General features: G+C 43.7%; 1 protein-coding gene across 1 annotated transcript in view; it reads left to right on the plus strand.

Moving 5' to 3' along the window:
• Positions 1 to 3,820: 3,820 nt before the first annotated feature.
• ALOX5 (arachidonate 5-lipoxygenase) overlaps positions 3,821 to 16,452 on the plus strand; it is a 30,678-nt gene continuing 18,046 nt past the window's right edge. The window contains exons 1-4 of the mRNA XM_027720671.2: positions 3,821 to 4,025; positions 10,807 to 11,005; positions 12,767 to 12,848; positions 14,341 to 14,463. Of these exons, the coding sequence (XP_027576472.1) occupies positions 3,876 to 4,025; positions 10,807 to 11,005; positions 12,767 to 12,848; positions 14,341 to 14,463 (554 nt within the window). The 5' untranslated portion in view covers positions 3,821 to 3,875. The remainder of the gene's footprint in view (positions 4,026 to 10,806; positions 11,006 to 12,766; positions 12,849 to 14,340; positions 14,464 to 16,452) is intronic.

Raw genomic sequence — 16,452 nt, forward strand, 5'->3', positions numbered from 1 at the left:
TGGATGAGGGTAAGAGGGAACTGCAGCTACCGGGTCACTCCCGCGCTGGCCCGAAGCCCCCAGAGGTGACAGTGGTGACCGAGCCCCTGGCCCGTGCCCAGGCTCGTGTCCTCAGTGTCCGGAGCGGGGTGTGGGCTGGAACCTTGGCTAGGAAGACCCCTGGGTTCTGTGCCCTCACCAAGAGGCTCCACAGTATGCTTTAAAATGCACCAACTGGAAGAACAGCCAGAAGTGGTGAGGATGGTCAGAGGCCTGAAGTGGGTTGGTAGTGTCAAAAAGGAATCTGGAAACCCGGGGTCAGGATCCGCCTTGGCTCAGCAGTTCAAGCGCCCCCTCTCCGTCCCTTGGAGATGTGACATGTGCAGGGTGCGGCACGATCTTCTCCCTGCATCTCAGCCACTGTGCCAAGAGGGATCCGGGGTGATGTTGGGAGAGTAGGGGAAGCCCTGCAATGCAAGTCTGTGTCTGATCCCGTAGATTAATCTTTAGGACACGTGCCTCAAATCCAGCTATGGGATCCAACTACCATTTCCAAGAGTGGTTTCCTTGTTGGACATCAAGCAGCCATCAGATATAACAAGGAAGAGAACAGTGCCGGAGTCTCACAGAGTGTGGGTATCCTCAGTGGTGAAGTAATGTACTCGCTGGATAAAATGGTTGGGTTTGGTTTTTGCATATCCTGCCATTTCGTCTGACAGGATTTTCATGAAGCATTAGAAAATGTACCAAAAGTAAATGTCAATGCACTTTTGAAGGTGGACCTCGTGGTAAAAGCAAGAGGTAAAAGCAAGACTAAAAAGAGACATAGCTGTGAAAAGGCTGGCGAGAGGTAACAAATGAATTCCTACAAATTTCATATACAGGACTGAGTTCATCTAGTATTTTTTAATGAGTTTGTAAGAGGAGTTATAACACTATAGGGAGACTCCCAGTCATATCTTTGTACAGAAGAGACCCAAACTGCATGAAAACAGAACTCATGACTCAGGGAAATGGAACTTCGGTTCAAATGCTGCAACAGAGCTGAAATGAAATGTGGAAACCCACCTATCAAGGTTTGAACACCACTTTGCTCCATATTTGCAGTGAAAATGAAGGTGCCCAGAAGGTAGCCTTGTGTCTGACAAATCTGTTTCTGAAGCATTTGGCATGCTAAAAGGGTTTCAGACATATCTTTCAATGAAGGCTGTGAACCTAAATTTAGGAATTTTAGGGCTAACAGAACTTGTGCAAAAATGAAACTGATGTGAGAGTTTTTTGAAATCTTATGTAAAGGAAAGATGAAAACGAGGAAGCTCTTAATGAGTTTATGGTGCACTTGTATGTGGTAACATTGTCCATGGAAAGGATTGCAGTTCAGCAGCAAGGATCCCTTGCTTAAATCTCAGGAGAAGCCAGATATCTGGGCTGGGATTCTGCAGCTACCTCAGGTGTACCATGTGACAGTTGGCAATTTTGCACTTCTAGGTGTTCTTTAAAAAGTAGCAGTAGACTAGAAATTAATGCTGAGTAGTTTTGACTTTTTTCTATGTCTATATGTAAATGCATGTCCTGAATGTGGGAGAGCCTTGAAATCTAAGTCACAATATAGCAAATGGTTGAGTTTCTACTTGACCAGAAAAGATGTAGGAGACCTTCTCTGACCTGTCTGGGTGAGCATAGCCAGTATCATTGTGCTTCTGTGAAAGAAGAACAGGATCCTTTCAAGAGCAGCACAGGCTGTCCCCACTGCTGTGTAGCCACTACATGTAAGTAACTTACAACATAAGTAAGACAGGCCACAACACATCTTGGGTAGCTGCAGTTTTAGAAGCTGAAGCAAAGAATCCATAAGCATATTTTGCAGTGTTGCTTAGCAGTCCAAGACACAGCAGCCATGCTCGTGAGGCACAAAGCACTTTGCAGCTGGATTTGCCAGAAACACAAGTGGGCACAGGCAGCAATAACTTCCAACTGTTGTTATTGCTTGTTTCCTCTGTATTTGAAGGTTGGTGGCTCATAATACCCACATAGTCTCCCCTCTGGGCAGAGGGCCTCATACTGAAAGTGCTAACAAAGTATGATTTGACTAGTTACTCTCATACACTAATTAATCCAGCACAGCACCTCAGGTCTAAAAGTACCACGAGTAAGGCACTTCTGAGGTGGTTTTAATTTAGGTTGTTCTGCATATCTACCACTAGAAATTCACAAGAGCCCAGAGACCAGGTAGGCAAAGTGCCTGACAGCAAGGAAATGAGGAGCTTGGTTTGATCACAGAGCAATGGTGGAAGGTCACTGCAATCTGCAAAAGCCTCAGCCTGGCTCCTCTTAGCACGGTATCATGCAGCTGCTGCTGGCAGCAGCATGAAGGAAGATTATCAATGAGGTAACAGGGGTGACAGCATGTGATATTTGTTTACTTGATGAAAATACAAGACAACAGTATTAGTAGTCTTGGAGTCAAAGTGCCAAGTGTGCAGTGTCACTGCTATGGGTTTATTTCTCTGGGGTAAGTTGGAGTTTGGAAGGAGCAGAGAGAGCTCTTCTGTTCCTAATGACAGCATCTTAATTATAGCAGGTGCTTGTTGTATTCAGGGTGGGACTGTGAAATTGTGGGATTTTTAGAGGGCTGTGTGGAAATGGAGAGTGTATGTTGTGTATGGTTGCGTATGTACAGTTTTGATGTGTAGATATGCTGGCAGTGGGTGTTCATACAGTAGTGCAAAGACAACAGGGTGTCTGAGAAGCTTAGAGGAATACAGAAAATAAAGCATTGGAACATATGGATGTCTAGCCCTAAGGAAAGGGTTAGTTGTACACAGATTTGCAGATTTAGTGTATATAATGAGGGTGCAGTATGGTGTGAGTCACCATCCCATCAAAAAAAAATGTGGATATGGCACTTACAGACATGGTTTAATGGTGAACTTGGTTGGACTTGGTGATTTTAAAGGTCATTTCCAACCTTAAAGATTCTATGACAGAGTGAATAACTTTGGATGATGAAGAGAGTGGGAAGTATACAATGTGCTTGTGGGGGTAGATCCGTGCAGTGTGTTGGGTCAGTGTAGTATGCGTGTAAGAAGCACGTAGAAGAGCAGGTATGCCTGCAAACTGGAGTGGTTCAGAGGTGAGGTTACAGAGTGCAGAGCAGTTTGAGATGAAATGCTGTACATGTAGAGGTGGTGAGGCACACTGAGCTGTGCGAAGGTGAGCTGTGCAGGACTGCACACAGCTGTGCCTGGCAGGAGCAGGACTGCTGTGCTGAGCACTGTGCTGCAGAGCTATGGACGCTGTGTTGGATTGTGCGATTGTGGAAGGTTTTTAAAAGTACAGCTTGGAGAGCTGTGTGAAGCCTGTTGGCACGGAGCTGGTGCACAGTGGGAGGACAAGTGCACTGAGAGGGCTGAGTGCAGGGTGAGGGGCAGGGCTGGAGTGCACGATACGGGGCAGCTGTACCAGCACTGGGGCACAGTGCAGGGTGCGGGGCAGCTATGCCGGGGCAGGGGCACAGTGCAGCACAGGCTGCCCGGGAGTGCCGGGGCAGGGGCACAGTGCAGCACAGGCTGCCCGGGAGTGCCGGGGCGGACTGCCGGCAGGGCTCTACAGGGATGGGGAGGGGTGCCGGGAGGGCTGAGCAGAGATGGGGAGGTGTACCAGGAGGGCTATGCAGGGACGGGGAGGTGTGATGGGGTGCCGGGGGTGCCGAGAGGGCTGAGCAGGACGGGGAGGTGTGCCGGGCGCTGGGGAAGGGGCGGGCAGCCCGAGCCGCGCCGTGCGGTGGCGGAGGAGGCGGCGGCGCTGGGCAGGGTCGGGGCTGAGGCAGGAGCGCGGCTCAGCAGCGCCGGTCGGGTCGGTGGGGCCCTGCAGAGCCGAGCCGAGCCGGGGGGACCATGCCGTCCTACACGGTCACGGTGGCCACGGGCAGCCAGTGGTTCGCGGGCACGGACGACTACGTGTACCTGACCCTGCAGGGCACGTCGGGCTGCAGCGAGAGGCACCTCCTGGACAAGCCCTTCTACAACGACTTCGAGCGCGGCGCGGTGAGTCCCTTCCCCGGGGGCTGCCCCGCGGACGAGACAACGCGTTTGTCCCCCCGAGGTGCCTCGGGCCGGACCCGAGCAGGGCTGGGCTTTCTTTAAACTCTTGTCCCCGCGTGCCGGTGCTCTGAAGTGGGACACCGGGACTGAGATGCCGCCCGTCATCCGCATCCCTGCCCTAGGTGGTAGCCCTGGCTGTGGTCATTCAGTCGTAGGGAAAGATACGGCCCTTTGGTCCTTGCTTACAATGGGCTTTCAGATCTCCTCGTACTTTCTTTACAAATACTTAAAAAAATGTGGGTGCTTCCTCTTGATAGGTGTTTAGAATCCATATTTACTAGTAGTCAGAACCCTACTACCTCCAAGAAATTAAAGAGGTAAGAACTTCCAGTGCGAGTTACAATGCCTGCCAAGGGAAATGTGTAGGGCAACTCAGTGAAAGTTGAAAACCAGCTTGAATGTGTAAATGTGAGAATGAAATTGTGACTGGGCTATCAGCTTTGCTCTTCTTCCTAACCTAGATTTCTGATATGTGTTGTGCCCTGTCCTCTCTGTGGTCTTATCACAGTATTAGGACTATCCATATGTAATTGCTTATGCTGTAAGCACTGGTTTAGAATGGCATTTATTTGCCTATTGTCCACTGTGGAAATAACAGACTCAAGCCTTTTTTCCCCCTCCCAAAATGTGTATTTCATTTGGAAACCTAATTCACAGTTTCCAGAAGATCTGGTGACATTTAAGCAACTTTGAAAGTTTTAAAGAAGTATTCATAAGTCACTTTGGAAGTGAGACCTACCTCTGCATGTGCAAGTGAGTCTTAGCTGTCGTGGTGCTGCTTTGCTTTAGGTATGTTTTTTTCAACCATGGAGTTCACAGCCTAAGTACCTGGTCTCTTCTATGTTAGACATTGCAGATGTGGTTACCAGAAGTCAGCATTTTGAGTAGGTGTTGATGGCATGTGTAGCTATGGTCCCTAGATATTTACCAACTGCTGCTATTAAAGTTAATTTTCTTTCATGATAAACAGTCATTAGTTTAGACCCTTGTTACCTGAATCTCCCATATGAACATCCAGTCGTTCTTTCTCTCTTATCTGGTGAATAGTCATATACTTTAAGCAAAGCTGAACAACATTAGCAAGAGAGGTTGAAGGAGACCTCAGACTGTCCTGCTAACATAGGGTTAGTGTGCTCTCCCAAGAGGGCTGAGCCCTGCCTGGCTGAGGAGACAACCACCAGGGTTTCAGTTTGCTCTTATTCCTGGGCTACAAAAGAGGGTTTCACTGTCTTTGAGACATGGCTGTGATGAAGAGCCTGGTAGTACTCTGAGCATCTGTCTGGACTAGGAAATGACATGGTGTGAGCATTCAGTATATGTCCACCAGCAGTTCTTCAGCTGCAGTGGGACCAGGTCCAGTAGGAGCAGAGGTACATCCTGCTGGGTGAGGGAGCAATGAACAGAGGTTTGGGGGTCTTAGTAGCAGCAAATATGCAGTCGTTTTTTTCAACACATATTTTTGGTGGACAATGAGAGTAACTCTGTGTTCCATAAAGTGTCTGGCTCATGGAACACTTGCAGTACGATGTGCTAAGTTTTGAGTTTGAAGATGTTTTCTTGGGGAGTGCAATGTGTTTCTCCAGGCACCTGTTCAGGTTACATTGTGCACAGAACACTCTGAGTCTTACTAATATGTTGTGCAAGAAAAAAAGGAAAGAAAAGAAAAATACCAATACGGAACCAAAAAGAAAACAAAAAAAAAACCAAACCAAAAACAACAAAACCAACCAACCAACCAAACAAACCCACCCCCCAAACCCCCCCCAAAAATCACACAAAAAACCCCCAAACCCAAAAAAACCAAAAACAACAAAAAAACCAAACAAACAAAAACCTGAAGCAGGCCAGAAGACTTTGAGGTTTGTTGGTTTGCAAAATGTAGCCACTGTTTTCACAGTTCCGCCTTTAGAGCTTCTTTCAACAACATCTCTATAATTTTCTCTTCTGCCAAGAGATTCACTTGTTAATACATTTGCAAAGCCAAATGCACTTTTTAACAGATGACTTGAATTGTGCCATATTATTTTGTAAGGCTTTGTCTGCTTTCCAAGTTTTTTTCTAAATGTGGGGCCAGGCTCTGTAGTTCCATTGTCCTGGTAATGTCTTCATTTGAATTATTGCAAATTGTGTATATTACTAGATATGATGAGGGTGGGCTTGGGTCAGTTCTGAGTAGGAGATTTGCATGCCAAATGTTGATTGAGGGAAAAGTATGTGGAAAAACCTGAAGGGATTTGCACAAGATTAGCTCAGTTGTAGTTTTTGTCTGACTTACTTCAAGTACTGGATGCAGTTGAAAGTCATGGCTGCTTTTCTTTACTGTGTCTTTTGAGTAAATTTCTTTGGTGATGAGTAATTTCAAAGCAAGTGTTATGGTGTTACTCAGGTCTCTCCTTTCTTCCTGTTCCCCTTCATCTGCTTTTTGCTTTTGTTTTAAGAAATACACTCACAAGTATTTCCAGAAGAGAAATACAGTTCCTTCCACTTAAAAGTTTTTGCTTATAGAAAGAGGGGATGTCTGTGCCGTCCTTTTTCCAATATAATGGTAGTCAGTAGGAATTTCATCTCAAAAGGAGAATTTAGGTTTTGTATGAGATTAAATTGCTTGAACAGGATGCTACAGGAGGTTAGACAGTCCAATAGTCTTCATAACCTTAATTAATTCTGTTCTCTCACTCTGAATTCAAACTGTATAAAAACTCGTAGCATCTCTGGCTCACTGTGCAGTCATCTTGGTGTTTTAACAAGAGACCTCGTACAACAAATGCAACAAATGTCATAGAAACCTTGAGCAACCAACTGTCAGTTCTTACCTGGACTTTGTATGCTGTCTCTAACCTGACACACCTTTGCTGCATTAGCAAAATTGTCATCTCAGGTGAGCCTGTGGCATTGCTGGCTTGGAGGAGCAGAAGCTGTGTGAGATACCAGGAGGGAGCCCTGCCTTTCAGAAGTGCCGTTAAAATTGGAATTGTGTTGGTCATAAAAAGACTAAAACCCTTCAGGAGCATTTAGGTTAATTGCATGCCCTTTTTACATTACATCAACAGTAACTATTTCGAGGCCCTTGTAATATTGGCAAGTAGATTGTTATCAGAGGAATGAGTTTCTTCTGAAGATTAGCTGTCAGTGGGACGTTTCCATCAACTCTTTGGATTTGATTCCCATTGCTCTTTAATTTAAATCTTACGTGTACGTACATATAAGTATGACATTATAAGAAATCTAGAAATATATATCTGTAAATGTGGATTTTAAAAAATGAAATCTTTAGCTGAACCTTTAAAGGAGATGAATTTAAAATAATGAAAGATATCTTGGGCAAGAAGGAGTTAATGAGAAAATAAGACTAACTTCAGGCTTTCTGTGCCATGCTAATCACCTGGCAGCAATGGGGTTTTGTATGGATTTGAGCTAAAAATACTGCACTATATTTTCTCTAACCAGACACTGGTTTTGATCACCTTATTCTTCCTCTTTATACAATTAGCCCTAGAATTGGAAATGAGTGAGAAGACGGAGCATAAAAATCTCAAGTAGCTGAATAAAAAGCAAATCTCATTCAGATGCAGTTTATCACTTGCTTCTGTATGTTATTGCATTAGCCTTTAGATGTTTGAATTCCCTTTAAAACGATGAACACAAATGGGTAATAATTCACATGTGTTTGTGGATTTGTTTGGACTGTGTCTCTGCAAGGCTTCCAGCTTCTGACTGCCAAATGCAACAAGAGCATGATAAAATGGAAGGAGAAAATTCATTTTTTGTTGTAATTGCAGAAAGAGGTGCGCAAGCAGGAAGTGACTGACGTTGAGATAACATGGTATGACAGCCTGTGACGAGGGACTCTTCTGCAAAGTGCCATCTGGTCCTGGAAAGATGTACAGAATTGCAGAAGTACTGACTAAGTGCGAAACCTGAGCCTGGTAAAGAGTTTATTGACAGTTTTTATTGAGAAGACCAGGAGTTGCAGGGAAATGAATATGGAATAGAAATGGTTCAAGTGCTGCCTGTTTCTGGAAAGAAGATTGAAGAATGGGAATCAGTCTGAGCATGCTCTCTGTGTTTTTCAGCCATCATCCAGAATTTTTTGTGCCAGTTCACAAGTGTGAAGCTGAGAATATTGGGTGTGGGCTGAAAGGCAAAGATGAGAGGTGTGGTGTTTCAAAGTGGCATTGTGAGAGGAAGGAATCTCCATTTACTTAGCCAGGAGTACAGGGGTATTTCCTGCAGTCACTGACAGTGATAGTTCTGTGTTAAGGCACAATGAATGTGATTTCTGAGAAAAGCCACTCAACATTTTTCAGTCTCCACCACTGGTTCAGAATCATGAATCATCAAGGGAATTAATTTATCTTTGTACATTATCTTTTTAGCTGTTCCAGCATGGGATGGCAGGGTTGAAGAGCCTGCAGCATAAACTTTTTAAAAAAATATTTAAAAATACTCTATTTATTTGCTTTAAAGAAAGAACTGTAGCTTTTCTGCTATGGAGATGCAAGGAAAAGTGATAAGCATTATTATAATGTGTTGCTTGGGATCTCTACTCTCTGATTTTCATCTCTCAGCTCACATCCTGGCAGACAGATGCTGTCATCCCAAGCTTGCCAAGGACTGCTGTACTGTTTGTGAGGCAGTTTGTTACCGCCTGATGTGTCTGGGTGTGCTATTGACATAAACTGCAAAATTTTATTTAAGACACGATGGGCTTCCTTTTTAAAAGAAAGAGTTCAATGTCTTTTGCTTTAATATGGTGGGGAGAATATAGCTCAGACCACAAGGAAAGAAGTCTCTAATTGTAACCACATGAAGCTTAGGAGGGTCACTTGAGCAAGGTAGTCTTTGACTGCTGCTCCCATGATTGCTGTACCCAATTCAGCTTTGTTAAGATGAGCACTTGGCTGCTCCCATATATCCTGAGCTGTTCAGACTTCTGGAGAGTGCGAATCGATTCCCGTTCCCCTGAATTGCCTAGCACCACATGGTGTCTTACCAGTCATATTTGAAACAATTACTTATTTATTCCTGTGCTGGTAATGCCCAGTAGTTCAGATGACACCAGAACTATCATTCGTAAGAGATATGTTCCTGTGTAACCTGCTCTAGGTGACCCTGCCTTGGCAGGAGGGTTGGACTAGATGATCTCTGGAGATCTCTTCCAACCCTAACAATTCTGTAGTCTCTGTATTCACTGTCCTAAATATGTCAGGCAATTTAGCAAGGCCCTTAGGTCAGCATTCATAACAGCTGTTGTGCTGGGCGGGAGTGCTCAGTGTGGGGAAGAAGTGCAGCATCATATCCTGACCATGTAGCTTCCACTTCTTCTGTAGCCCTGCTGGAGCCATCATCAAGAAAGGGAGAGTGTGGTATGCACTCACTTCCTCAGCCTGACGAGCTTCAGAGCTGCAGCCCCCAAACCTCAGCAAAGCTTGGTGTAGGGGCAGCACTGGGACTGGTCTGCTTCTCTCCTGGATCACTGAAAGACAACTAACTCAAGATTTCATGGACCTGTCCCTGATCAGGAGCAGGCATGGGAGAAGTCCTTTGAAGAAGCAGGTGTGGGTGGTCCCCATAGTTTTCAGTACCAGCTAAGACTGTGACCAGACCCTTAGCATGGAAAAGGGCTAAACAGACTAGCTACTGTGCAGCTCTGGGCTGAGGTCCCGCTGTGTTGCAGGAGTCAGGCCTCTCCAGAATGAGCTACACCACATTTCCACACGCTGGCTTGTTTTATGTGAAAGATGAAGCGCATCCAGAGCTAGATGGGGTTCTTGTGACCCTTGTTTTCAGTTAGCTACTTAAATTCCCTTGTACTTCTGAGCCATACAAACATAAAACATATCATTGTTCAAATCTTAGCTGTACAAAACCAAAATGTACCATTGTCCTCATTTTAAATATGGAGAACTGAAGAAGGATAGGAAGCAAAAGACAAAGGGGATCTAGGTGATCTGGATACTGTTCTTAGTCTGAAGTACATATAACTAACATACAAAAGTCTTTAGATTCCTTGTCCTATGTTTTAATCCCATTATCATCTTTCCACTCCAATTGCATGAGTAGATGTGCTCTAGCAGTACCTCTTTCAGCTGTTGCCAAGAGAGAACAGTGGATGGTTTCATGGCCTGCATATTTTTCCCAGACTTGCAAACATTTCAAGGAGTAATACCATTTTTCGGTTGCATACAAAAATGTTTCTCTGTTTCTGGAATGTTTTGCCTGTTCTTGTTTGTTCTTTTATTCATCTTTCTGTTGCATTGCAGTCTAATAATAGTGTCGCAGCGTATGACTCGGAGACAGCAAACTCGATGCTGAATCAGTTTATTAATGCACAGAGTACAGATTATATACCACATGTGTGTTTTAATCATTATCAAAAGATAGATTTATAGTTTTGTTTCTCTACATAGTCTAAATACTTAAAGTCTAACTGGTATACTTAAAGTCCAACTGGTGATCCTTATCTCTTGTTTGTGTCCACTCTTCCACATCATTCCTGTTCTTGAGTACGTACAGCATTCCAGCTGCTAGATCAAAGGATGGTCAAGACATCTTGCAATCAGTAGTTTCAGCTATGTTTGATTATGTACGAGTTGAGTGATAACCACATAGTAGGTCTTCCTTTTTTCACCCACCAGAACCTGGAAGGACCAGGTGTGCCTGTGTAATGCTGGTGATGCTTCCTGCTTGTGCAGTAGATCACTGACTGTATTCTGCTCTGCAGGTTGACTCCTATGATGTGACTGTGGAAGAAGACCTTGGAGAAATTCAACTAATAAAAATTGAGAAACGAAAGTACTGGTACCAGGATGACTGGTACCTTAAGTATGTCACTGTTAAAACACCAGTGGGTGACTATTTGGAGTTCCCATGTTACCGTTGGATTACAGATGAAAAGGAGGTTGTCCTTCGAGATGGAAGAGGTGAGAACCATAAGAAACCAGGTTTCCTGCAGAACATCTGGAATTCTTCTCTCTCTCCTTCCCCTTTTTCCATGTACCTCCTGATCGTCTCTCTCATATGGAGAGGCACTTCCAGTCCCCTGCTGCATCCTAGAGAATGGACGTTCCCTACTGATTAGGAATACTTCCTGAGCAGCTTGTTGGTGTAGGCACTGGCAGTTGGGTTGGATATTTCGGGAAGCACATACAAGGAAGAATCCTTATGCTAGCTTGTTACACTGGTCTTGAATTTGAGGACTGATCCTAATGCCAAATTTTTGTCTGCTCCACATACCTATTGCTGAAGCCCTTTTGATCTAATTAGAATTAGTGTTCTGTGGTTGTTTCATGCTAAGGTCCCAAGAGGCCCATGATTAATTGCCTGTGAATTGTCTTGTTTACATAAGAGTGAAATAAAATCCCAAAGTAGACTGGTCAGCAGATGCAAGGACTGACTTGAAACAGCAGCTTATTTTTCACTCCTCTTTGCATGCTGTCAAGTCCAGGACAAGGCAGAGTGATGGATATGACTGCTGCAAGTACTGGTGACCAACTGAGGAAAGCATTTTAACTGTCTCTGACTACCTACTTGCTGTGGTCAGGGTTGGGGCAGATATTTATGTTTGCTTGTTCCCCTCTGTGCTACCTGGGGTAGGTTGGCTGATGTGGTGGTCTGCAACGTGAGTGCTTGAAAACAGCTGAAACAAGTTATGAGGTAGTAGAAAATAAATGTTTATCTTGCCCTTAAGTTTTTGGCTACTCCTGGCTGAGGAATTTTGTATTTGAAGCCTTTTGTCCTATAATTACAACTATGTATCTGTTTATTTTTGGTCTCCAGAAGGACTTCCAATTTTTCATAATTTGGTTTATAACAACTGTAACACTTCCATGGAAGACAGCTTTGCTTGGCTTTCAGAGTATGGTGAGGTTAAGGACAAGAGCAAGTGAAACCTTCTTGGTAACTTAAACACTATCAGCTGGAAACCATTAGCCATATATGTTATCAGCTGTGTTATCTCTGATATTTCCAGCCCCAAACCACTATTGTCATGAAACTCCTGCTGGTTTTATCTGCCCTCTCATTTGTGTATGCAAAGTGAGTCTCATAGCTTGCCCTTTCTCTGATCACTAAGGAAGTCTCTGTGTTATTCAGTGGTATGTTGAATTCATGGTCAGAAGAGCAAAATATCTGGAAATAAAGCCTCTTTGTTTTTTCTTTCTGTTCTCATGACAGGAAGATAGGATTATTGCCCCACGCTGATGGGGAGAGCACAGCTGTCTCTCAGGAGGGAGGCTCAGTGATGTTTCCTGGAGAGGTCTTTTAGCAGAGAAGATGAGCTGGAACAATATTGTGGTTTCTCTTATTGATGAAAATTCCCTTAGATACTGAACTGTAAAATTAATTCCCATGACCCTCTTCAGACCATTTAACACTAGATACATACAGCGAGTGTCTACACTAGGAATCCAGGTTTTATATACAGTTGAGACAGATGTTCCTAGCTTGACCTAATTACCCCTTGGAGGCACCAACTTAGGAGCTTATCTCCTTCCACAGATTCTATTAAGGACCTGTGTCTCTACTCAAAGTACTAAATTGGATCATGAAAGCACTTTCCACAGAAACTTTGTAAAGGTATAGATCAAAAGTTTGAAGGTTTGAAAACTCTGCTGTCCTTCTCAACCCCTGGGCAGTGGTGGTGGGGGAACCTCATAACCCTGTCTCTTTTCCCTGTTTCACAGCAAAGCTCCCCCGAGATGACAAGACTCAGATTCTGAAGCAGCACAGACGCAAAGAGCTTGAGTCCCGTCAGAAAATGTACCGGTGAGTTTCCTGCTGCTCCCCAGAAGGTCCAGGGTCTGTTCTCATCAGCTCAGAGTTTGGGAGAGTATGTTCAGATTATCATATGGCTCTAATTACTCAACTCCTGGATAAGAGAAAGCATAAGTTACCATGTTGGCCATATCTGGTTTTTACTTAGGTGGAATTCACTCTAAGTGATGATCATCCTAGTGCAAGGGACATTACAAGATACTTGAATCTCAGATAAGGCTGTCTGGAAGGCTTAAGTGGAAATTCAGTGATACAGCCTAATTGTGGGCCCTCTGGCACACAGTTGTGCTTTCAAGGAAGATTTGGAAGCATATTTCATTTGCCTGTTATGAGCGGTACTCCAGTTTTGGAACATGATGTGAACATGTCAGCTCTGACTGGAGCTTTTTGGCTGCTGCAGCAAGCTACTTATAGTTGTTTCCTGCATTAGGGTGCAGTGGAAAATCTGTCCCTGTTTGAGTGGACTGGAATGTGCTAACAGAACACAGTTGTGATACCCACCCTAATACTGTAATAGGTATTTTTTCCTAATCATTGTCACAATGAGAAAATGCTGTCTTTTATAAACTAGTAACTCCAGAAGGCATTAGACGTTTCCTTGTGCAAAAAACGTACTCTGTTAAAATAACAAAAGTTTCTTGCACTTGCATCTCCTTATCATGAGAATAAGGATCAGGGTAGAGGGTCCATTCAGAATTGATGGATTGAGGCTTGCTCCATGTGTTGTTGATATCATTTGAATAAGAAAGGCTCTTACTTACAAATTGCAGGAAATAGAGCAGAGAAAAATATGTTTCGAAAAGAGGTGTGACACAAAATTTTATTTATGTATGCAAGAAGGAAGGCAAAATCATTTGTAATTTCAGGGAAATAGCTATTTACAATTCAGATGCATAACTGATAACACACAATGCAGTCTGTGTGTGGCAGGCAATTTGGAAATACCACTGAAACACTATTCTTTACAGTTCACTTTCTGTTGTTTTGAAATAAAAATGGAGCAGAGAATGTGTGCCATGATCATTAGGAGGTTGAGGAATTGAATCAAGGATATCTGAGTCTCCTGGAGAGTGCCTTTTGAAGGAATCTAAATACTTGTCTGAGTATTTTAGCTGCCGGATCTCAGTTCTGCAAAAATGCAGCCCCAAGAATGAGTGTGCATTGGACACCTGTCTGTCTCTCTGTCCCCTCCCCTCCCAATGCATTTGAAGCTAATGCCAGTTTCAATCAAAGGTGACAAGTGTTTAGAAATACCGCAGATATAAGTTACTTCAAGCTTTGTGAAGGTAGATGGCCAAGCAGTGCTTGAGGATTCTGAGGGTACTGGTAGGTATTGATGTGATGTAAGTCACTATTTTTGGCCTGAGTATGCCAAAAATTTCCTTTATAGGGACGAGTCACAGAAGCAGAGTAGGTAAAGGAAAGACACAGCTCTCATGCTGGTAAGGTTAAATGGTTGATCAAACCTCTTCTGTTTTCTCAGCTGGAAGGAGTGGCATCCTGGCTTTCCCCTGAGCATCGATGCCCATTCTCACAGTGAACTGCCTCGTGACATCCAGTTTGACAATGAAAAGGGAATTGACTTCATTCTGAACTACACTAAAGCGTAAGTGTTTGTGGGACTTCAGGAGTTTTTCAGAATCTCTTTTGGGGCAGGATAAGGATCTGATCACATTTTAGGTTTCATTGAATCTCAAAATTGGATTCCTTTCTCCCAGCTGGATCACTGGTCAATCAAAGTAGGAAAGAATTGAATGGATTTTTTATTTTATTTTATTTTTTAATTATCAATATTTAAGCTTTTCACAGTGGGCCTCTGGATTCTTGTTCGACATGGTTTTGGCTGTAGGTGGATGGAGGAAGCATTGGTGAAAAGCAGAAGGACTATAGGCCCCTCGGACCTTGGGCTTTTGACTTAGTTCTCAGCTTTTCCCCCTGGAGATACTTCTCTGTCATCTGACTGTTGGTGATAATCAAACCTTCCAGTCACATACCCAAAGAAGATGCTATCAATGCACCCTTGACATCCTGCTGAGCAGTTTGTCAGTTCATCTGAGTGTTTTCTGCTTGGGACAACAAAGTCTCTGTCCACCAGCTTGCACATGTCATGTAATTGAGCAAAACATTGGATGGCCATTGGTTGAGCCTGAGTAATCAATCCTGCAGAGCTCTGGAATATTACAGGGTCAATGAGGCAAATAGGACCTCTCTGACCTGTAAGTTTCCTTCTGTGCTGTCTCAAATGCCCAGGTCACATCACAGTGTCTCAGATATTAGGTGGTAGGATAGTCTGACATGAGACAAGACTGGTGTTTACGTGTCAGAGCATTCTGGGTGTTACATTTATGCAGTTGAATTCCACTACCAACAGAGTCAAATCTCATGGCTCGTTGCAAGAAAACCTACATGCTTGTTTTCTAATTTGGAATATTGGAAGCCTTAAAGAACAAATGTTTTTTTCTGTCTGTTTTAGCTCTGCTGTAGATTTCTTCCTCCCTCCTCTCTTCACCACACTAGGATCTGTTTTTCACAATAGAATGATGCTTTGTAACCTCAACAGTTTTTGGGGTTTTTTTAGCAGAATGAATGTCCAGCAGGTGTGAACAGGGTGATGGGTGTGTTTCTGCAGCACATATGGCTAGGTGAACCTCGATCTTTCAGAGCTAATTGGAATAAGGCAAATGAATAGCTTTGAAGAGTTGGGGTCTCTAGCTTTCTGTCTCCTGCCAACTAGGATGTTAGGAAAATGACAGAACAGGCCAGAGAGTGTGTGCTTTTGTACCTTTTTAATGCAATACCAGAGAAGACCCCATGCATATTTGTGAAGTGCTCTGAGATTCAATCAGGCGGAACAACAGTACAGCCTGTTCATCATGAAACAGACACAGGGGTGAGGCCATCCTGAAAAAGGGAAAATTCCATCGTAGTTATTGGGTCGTGCTTCTGTAAATAAACCTGTGGCAAAACCAAGAAGAGTTTCTAAGCAAGAGGTGAAAGGTGTGAAAATAGGCAAAACCCCATGTAAGATCATTGAGATCTTTTTTTGCCCTGGCAATGGCATGTTATTCCAGACTTCTCCAGGTCCTGTGTTTTCCAAGAGCAGTTGATTCTAGCATAGTGTTAGCCAGTGCACAACACCTGTTTCCCAGCTCATATAGAAGATCTGAGTATACAGGAGCAACAGCATCTGAATGCCAGAGATGAGAGGTTTGCCATTAGGACACATAACCAATTTGGAGGCTACATTCCCCTTCCAGCAATCCTATCTTGCCAGGCTGTGGCATGTTGACAGAGATCCTGAGTTGCAGCCAAGTGAAACTTGGAAGCAATTCAGCAGAGTGCAGGGACATCTATCTTTGTCATTTGTCATGAAGAAGGAACCTGAAACTGTATTGCAGATAGCCAGCCATTCTGGATAACTGGTATGACACAAAAGAGATTTTTTCCAAGGAATAGCAATGCTTTTTGTCTGGCACATTTGTTGAAAAATCTAGACCTATGATTTTGGTTGAGTGATCTGTGAAAATCTTCAAAGAATGAGTTTGATAGCCCTTATCTAGCTACCCTGATATACACTGGGAGCTTGGAGCAACTA

Source organism: Pipra filicauda, unplaced genomic scaffold, assembly GCF_003945595.2.
Source record: "Pipra filicauda isolate LSUMZ 115617 unplaced genomic scaffold, ASM394559v2 scaffold96_size2947999_pilon, whole genome shotgun sequence".
Taxonomy (NCBI): domain Eukaryota; kingdom Metazoa; phylum Chordata; class Aves; order Passeriformes; family Pipridae; genus Pipra; species Pipra filicauda.